The 7753-nt window shown below is 41.5% G+C and overlaps 1 protein-coding gene across 5 annotated transcripts in view; it reads right to left on the bottom strand.

The window, feature by feature from the left end:
- DDI2 (DNA damage inducible 1 homolog 2) overlaps positions 1-7753 on the bottom strand; it is a 56129-nt gene that overhangs the window by 14039 nt on the left and 34337 nt on the right. For all 5 annotated transcript variants that reach the window (XR_001818132.2, XM_017505036.2, XM_017505052.2 and 2 more), the window contains 2 exons: positions 6939-7042; positions 4376-4565 (listed from right to left, as the gene is read on the bottom strand). Coding sequence is in view for 4 of the 5 variants with exons in the window: in XM_017505036.2 (XP_017360525.1) it covers positions 4376-4565; positions 6939-7042 (294 nt within the window). In the remaining variant the exon portion in view is untranslated. The remainder of the gene's footprint in view (positions 1-4375; positions 4566-6938; positions 7043-7753) is intronic.

Here is a 7753-nt window from a genome sequence, read left to right as displayed (position 1 = left end):
AAAGAGAGAGATTATGATATAAAGTATTCTAAAAATAAGCTTTTTGTTTGTTTGTTTTATTGAGGCAGAGTCTGACTGTTGCCTAGGCTGGAGTGCAGTGGTGCAATCACGACTCACTGTAGCCTTCACCTCCCCAGGATCAGGTGATCTTTCCACCTCATCCTCCCAAGTAGCTGGACCACGGGTTCGTGCCACCATGCCTGGCTAATTTTTGTGTTCTTCTTCTTCTTTTTTTTTTCTTTGTAGAGACAGCATTTTGCCATGCTGCCCAGGTGAGTCTCAAACCTGCAGTTTAAAGTGATCTGCCCACCTCAGCCTCCCAAAGTATTGGGACTACAGGCATGAGCACCATGCTTGGCCAGAAAGAAGTTGTTAACAAAATACTTTCACCTACTATGTCCATTTATTTGGATTATATTAGGAAGTCGATATTCTTAATAAAAAGGAGCCTGATACTGTAGAATTATTTCATCACTCAAACATTACAAAAATTGGCTGGGTGCAGTGGCTCACGCCTGTAATCCCAGCACTTTGGGAGGCTGAGGCGGGTGGATCATGAGGTCGGGAGTTTGAGACCAGCCTGGCCAACACGGTGAAACCCTGTCTCTACTAAAAATACAAAAAAATTAGCTGGGTGTGGTGGCGGATGCCTGTAATCCCAGCTACTTGGGAGGCTGAGGCAGGAGAATCGCTTGAAACTGGGAGGCAGAGGTTGCAGTGAGCTGAGATCACACCACTGCACTCCAGCTTGGGTAACAGCAAGACTCCATCTCAAAAAAAAGAAATTAGCATAAGCCATACATCTAAGCAACGAAAGTTATTTAGGTAAAAAGCCATTTCTTTTTAATTCTTTAAAGTTGGTACATCCCCTTCACTAGGCCTGAAAACATGTGTATCTATTTTCATCTGCCAAACTTTTATTAAAATAAGGTAATTAACCAAAAAAGGCTAACTGTTATTAGCAGGTTAGAAAGCACTGCTGTCATCAGCTAATGTTTCTTAAATAATAGCACTGAGACTGTGGAGGTTAAAAGAAAAAAAAAGACATTTCAAAAAATGATAATAATCCTCATTATTAACACACAGTACCACAACTAAGAAGATAAGTTACACTACAAATGCAAAACCTTTTAAGTATATATGTCAAACTCATTCATGCTTACCTTGCTGGTAAGATTGTAATTATTAAGTTAGTCTCTTGTCTGGTTTTCCCCTTCCTACAAAATACTTAAGTCACAACCAAAACTGTACTTAATATAAAAATTTGAGCCAAAAAGTGATGGATTCAATCCTGGGTTTTTTTTTTTTTTTGACATAGGGTCTTGCTCTGTAACCCAGGCTGGAGTGCAGTGGAGCAACCATGGCTCACTGCAGTCCTGACCTCCTGGGCTCAGGTGAATCTCACACCTCAGCCTCTCAAGCAGCTGAAACTACGGATGCACCATCATGCCTGGCTAATTTTTTTTTTTTATTTCTTGTAGAGACAGAGTCTCACTATGTTACCCAGGCTGGTTTCAAACTCCTGGGCTCAAATGATCCTCCTGCCTTGGCCTACCAAAGTGCTGAGATCACAGGCATGAGCCACTACACCCTGACTCAAACTGTGCTTTATATGTAAAACTGAGCCAAAAGGTGATGGAGCCATTTCTGAACAAAGCCAACCTAGAAAACTCCATCTGCCACCCACATCCATTCTAAAGCTCAATGATAGACATCTGAATGTTCTCCAGCAAAACGGTGGCAAAAACTGGCTGGTTATTTTTAAAATTCTTATAACTTTTGTCTTTAGGATAAAGCTATTCCCTAAACTTGTAACGCTAATATTTTACTGTACTAGAAAAAGCAATATGTGATATTAGCCATACTAATGAATAATTCCAGCACAAGACTGTAAAATAACCCAAACTCAAAAGTAAATATCTATTCAATTTCTAGAAAATACATCCCAGAGTCACTGTTTTATAATAAATGGGGGATTTCAGCAAAACTGTGTTACCCCATTTTACTCAGAAAACTTGGCTCCATCATTACATTTAAACAAGCTACATAATTGAGACTTAGAAAAAAGTATTAGGTAGCATGATTTCAATACATACATTTTGGTATATAGGGCCTGATGACACTACTGTAATCTCAGACCAAAACACTCCATTTTTCAATAATATTCAGTTATGCCGGTCAGGCATGGTGGCTCACTCCTATAATCTTGTCATTTTGAGAGGCTGAGGTGGGTGGATTGCTTGAGCCCAGGAGTTCAAGACCAGCCTGGGAGACATGGCAAAACCTCATCTCCGCAAAAAATACAGAAATTAGCTGGACATGGTTGTGGGCACCTGTAACGTAGCTACTCAGGAGGCTGAGATGGGAAGATAAGCCTGGGTGACAGAATGAGACAATGTCCCAAAAAAAAAAAATTAGGCCAGGCGTGGTGGCTCACCCCTATAATCCCAGCACTTTGGGAGGCCGAGGTGGGTGGATCACTTGAGGTCAGGAGTTCAAGACTGGCCTGGCCAACATGGTGAAACCCCATCTTTATAAAGAAAAAAAATATTTTTTTATATGAAAAAAGTAAAAATTTTAAAACAATATTTTTATTTTTTATTAAAAAAAAAAAATTAGCCAGGTGTGGTGGTATACGCCTGTAATTCCAGCTACTTGGGAGGCTGAGGTAGGAGAATCGCTTGAACCCAGGAGGTGGAGGTTGCAGTGATCCAAGACAGCATCATTGCACTCCAACTTGGGCAACAGGGCAAGACTCTGTCTCAAAAAAAAAAAGAAAAAAAAAGAAAATTAGCCAGGTGTGGTGGCAGCTGCCTGTAGTCCCAGTCCCAGCTACTCGGGAGGCTGACAGGAGAATCGCTTGACTGGAGAGGCGGAGGTTGCAGTGAGCCAAGACTGCGCCATTGCACTCCAGCTTGGGCAACAGGGCAAGACTCCATCTCAAGAAAACAAAACCAAAAAAAAAAGCAAAAATGAATTAAGTAAATAAAAATTTATACTTCTTATTGTTGGTTCTTCTGTCTTCGGTGGCAGCACTTTCAGTAAATATTTTAAAAGTTAGGGCTGCTTACACACAGTAGCAATGGTATCTTTCAAAATAAACAGGCCTAAGAGGCATGGGTGGCTTGTGCCTGTAATCCTAGTGCTTTGGGAGACTGAGGCAAGAGGATCCACTTGAGCCTGTGAGACTGAGGCTGCAGTGGGCCATGGATGTGCCACTGCACTCTGGCTGGGGCAACAAAGCAAGACCCTATCTATAGAAACGTGAAATGTAACGACATAAAACATAATATAAATAAAACAGGCCTAAGAAAAGGAAATAAATCATTAGGGAAATACTGTTGGACTCAAAAGTTAGTATCTGCTTACTGTCATAATTTTCTTGAGAAAAATCACAAAAATAAAAACATATCCCCCAAAAAAAAATTCCTAAAAAGATTTAGGAAGCTTCTAAAATCTGTCTATGCAAAATAACTCCCCAATCTAGCCCAAACACAGCAACGGATTGAGCTATTCTTAATCTGCTGAAATACTAAACTATAGAATTTTTCTTTTTTTATGAGACAGTCTCACTCTGTTGCCCAGGCTGGAGTGCAGTGGCACTATCTTGGCTCACTGCACCCTCCGCCTCCCAGGTTCAAGTGATTATCCTGTCTCAGCCTCCCAAGTAGCTGGTATTATAGGGGTGCGCCACCACATCCTATTAATTTTTATAATTTTAGTAGAGATGGGGTTTCACCAGGTGGGTCACGCTGGTCTCAAACTCCTTATCTCAGGTGATCTGCTCACCTCAGCCTCCCAAAGTACTGAGATTACAGGTGAGCTACCACGTCTCGTCAGAATACAGAATTTTTCATTATTGTAATAAGAGATGGGTTTGGATATGGTGGCTCACACCTATAATCCCAGCACTTTGGGAAGCCAAAGCAGGAGGATCGCTTCTGCCTAGGAATTGGAGAAGAACAGCCTGGGAAACACAGCTGTTTGACTCCATCTCTACTAAAAATAAAAAAGTTAGCCAGGTGTAGTCCCAGCTACTCAGGAGGCTGAGGTGAGAGGATTGCTTGAGCCCAGGAAGTCGAAGGTACAGTGAACTACAATCATGTCACACAGCAAACTGCACTCCAACCTGGGTGACAGAGTGAGACATTGTCTCCCCCACCACCACCCCCCCCAAAAAAAGGAAGAGATCAAAGGAGAAGGTTAAGAAGACAAACAACAAAGGAGGAGGTTAAGAAGACACACAATGAACAAATCTGCTACTGGACCACGAGACTGATTAAAAACTGGTAAGGTTCCTGCCCCTTCTGAAGCCCGCACTTCCCTGGCTCATCCATCAATAATAAGTATTGAAGAGTTCACTCATTCTAAATACCTGCATCCTCTGCTGATTTTTGAAGGGCTTCTGCTAATTCCTGGTCTGCAATCTCCTCTGGCCGCACATCCTCTCGTCCGGCCCCATATGCCAACCTGGCGCACTCTGGTAGCTCTCCCTCAGGAAGAAAGGTAGTCTGGGAGCCTGTGGTGCCGATCACGAGTACATTTTTCTTCAGGTCAATGGAACACTTAGAAGAAAGAAACCGAAGGATGATGATAGCAGATAAAATACCATGCAGAAAAATTATGATCCTTACTTTAAAACTCCATTCACAAATGGCCAGGCGCAGTGGCTCATGCCTGTAATCCCAGAACTTTGGGAGGCCAAGGCGAGTGAATCACCTGAGGTGAGGAATTCCAGACCAGCCTGGCCAACATGGTAAAACCCCATCTCTACTGAAAATATAAAAATTATTCAGTCATGGTGGCAGGCACCTGTATCTCAGCTACTTGGGAGGCTGAAGCAGGGGACTCACTTGAATCGGGGAGGCACAGCTTGCAGTGAGCCGAGATGGCACCACTGCACTCCGGCCTGGCAGCCTGGGTGGCAGAGTGAGACTGTCTCAAAAACATAAACCTAAAAAACCTTCCATTTACAGAGAACACTGATAGGGACAGAGACAGTTTAAAAAAACTACTTAATCTAAAAGTATTTAAACTTTAACCTGGGTGATATTGTCTTTTTAGATGTTTATTTTATTTTTTGAGACAAGGTCTTACTCTGTCATCCAGGCTGTGCAGTGGCATGATCACAGCTCACTGCAGCCTCAACCTCCCAGGCTCAAGTGATCCTTCCACCTCAGCAACCTGAGTAGCTAGGACTACAGGCGTGCACACCACCACACCTGGTTGATTTTCTATTTCTTGTAGAGACGTGGCTCTCATGTTGCCCAGGCTGGTCTTGAATTCCTGGACTTCAGTGATCCTCCTGCCTTGGCCTCCCAAAATGTGGGGATTACAGGAATGAGCCACTGCATCCAGGCTATATTTTTTTTAATATGAAAAAGTTATAGTTTTTAGTTATATAAAGTTATATAAAGATATATCCTTTAAAGACATATCCTATATCTTTATAGGATACAGTTTACATTTATTTGTCTTTAAAATAGTATTTGCTCATTTCTGATTATAAATATAATACATGCCTATTGCAAAAATTTGGAAAAGTGCCAAGCATAATTAGAAGCTCCACCTTTCAGGAATGCATGAACAACTTTTCTTATAAAACTGAGATCATACTATTTATATAGTCCTGTCTTTTGCTTACTATATCAAGTACAGCTTATATTAAACTCCACCAATCGTCTCCAGTGGTGGATGTGCAAGGCAATCTCCACAGTATTCTTTACTCCATATTAATGCTAACTTCCTTTTTTGTATACTTTATAACTACTTAATAGTCAGTTGTGAACATATATGATTTATACCTATAAAATTGGAGACTGCGGGTCCACATCATGACCAAAAAATAAGGAAAGACAGTGACAAGGTTTTATTGATACATACATTCATTCATTTGTTCTATTTAGAATGCTATGTCTTATTATAAATATAATGCATCTACTTTTACAGAAATATTCAAAAATAGTGACATAAAAATATTGATTACTTATATTTTCAATTGTTTTAAACTCAGGTTTCTTTTTTGAGGTGGGGTTTTGCTCTGTTACCCAGGCTGAAGTGTAGTGGCACAATCCTGACTCACTGCACCCTGGTCTCAAGGGATCCTCCTGCCTCAGCCTTGCAAGTAGCTAATGTACCACCATCCTAGCTAATTTCTGTATTTTTTGTAGAGACAGGGTCTCGCTAAGTCACCCAGACTGGTCTCAAACTCACTCTGGCCTCAAGCAATCCACCCTCCTCGGCCTCCCAAAACGCTGGGATTACAGGCATGCATCATTGTGCCTGGCAGGCTGACCAGTCACAAAATTCTACTGTGAAAAATGTGAAGCAGCGAGTGGGATCTATAGCCATACTGCCCTGAACATGCCCAATCTTGTCTAATTAGCGAGTGGACTGCTTCTTCAATGAGGGCAGTATACCTTAAATTATTGCGCTTTAGAGTAGAAAGATAAATATCAACACAAATTAATATATTAATTATGCTCCCTGTACTAAAGAAACACTTTCACTCCCAACAACATACATATACCTTCCTTAACCTTGAAGGTCTCCTTCCCAAGTACTATTTGATCAGCATCGGAAAATACTAAAAAATTACTGGACTGATACTTTTAGTCAATCATCAAAAAAACTGCTAATCAGGATCTAACCAGAATCTTAAAATTATATGAGGGCCGAATTGTCCCTTTCAAGCTCAAAACATTTGTCAAGATTCAGCAGATTCAGAGAGATTTCACAAAAACAAATTCTATCTATATTGATATATCATTTCAACCTTTGTATAACAACACAACTTAAGGACACTTCGAGGTTTGAAAAGTCGTATTTCTTAGTTTTCCTGTATTCATAAGCAATAAAAACAACGTAATGTAACAATAACCATATTACAAAAAGCAGATGCAAAAAAAAAAAAAAAAAAAAGTGAAGCTCTTAATTACCTGATGCCGTTTAAGCATGTCCAGTCCCAGAAGCATGTCCATGGGCTGTTCCTCAAGTATAGAGAAGGAACATGCCAAAAAATCTCCTTCAATCTGAACCTGAGCTAAAGCACATGAAGAGAAAAGGTTACCGTTATATACTTCAAAAGCCCAAGGCAAGTGCTGAAAATGTACTTGTCATTCTGTGCCTTGCTTACTGCAATCAATTAAGGCAAAGCATGCAAACAGGTAAGATCAATTTCAAGGCCAGCAAAGGCCGGGCATGGTGGCTCATGCCTGTAATCCCAGAACTTTGGGAGGACAAGGTAGATGGATCCCCTGAGGTCAGGAGTTTGAGACCAGCCTGGCCAACATGGCGAAACCCTGTCTCTACTAAAAATATAAAAATTAGCCAGGTGTGGTGGTGCACGCCTATAATCCCAGTTACTTAAGAGGCTGAGGCAGGAGAATCGCTTCAACCTGGGAAGTGGAGGTTGCAGTGAGCTGAGACTGTCTCACTGCATTAGAGTCTGGGCAAAACTCCCTTAAAGTTTTGCCCAGGGGGAGCAAAACTCCATTTCCAAAAAAAAAGGATGGGCATAGTGGCTCACGTCTGTAATCCCAGCACTCTTTGGGAGGCCAAGGCTGGCTGATCACAAGCTCAGGAGTTTGAGAGCAGCCTGACCAACATGGTGAAACCCCATCTCTACTAAAAATACAAAAATCAGCTGGGTATGGTGGTGGGTGCCAATAATCCCAGCTACTTAGAAGGCTGAGGCAGGAGAATCGCTTGAACCCAGGGGGTAGAGGTTGCAGTGAGCCAAGGCTGGGTCATC

This window comes from Cebus imitator, unplaced genomic scaffold (assembly GCF_001604975.1).
Source record: "Cebus imitator isolate Cc_AM_T3 unplaced genomic scaffold, Cebus_imitator-1.0 Scaffold15, whole genome shotgun sequence".
In the NCBI taxonomy this organism is placed as follows: Eukaryota; Metazoa; Chordata; class Mammalia; order Primates; family Cebidae; genus Cebus; species Cebus imitator.
The sequence above is the reverse complement of the archived record's forward strand: the minus strand, read 5'-3'. Positions and strand labels throughout refer to the sequence as shown.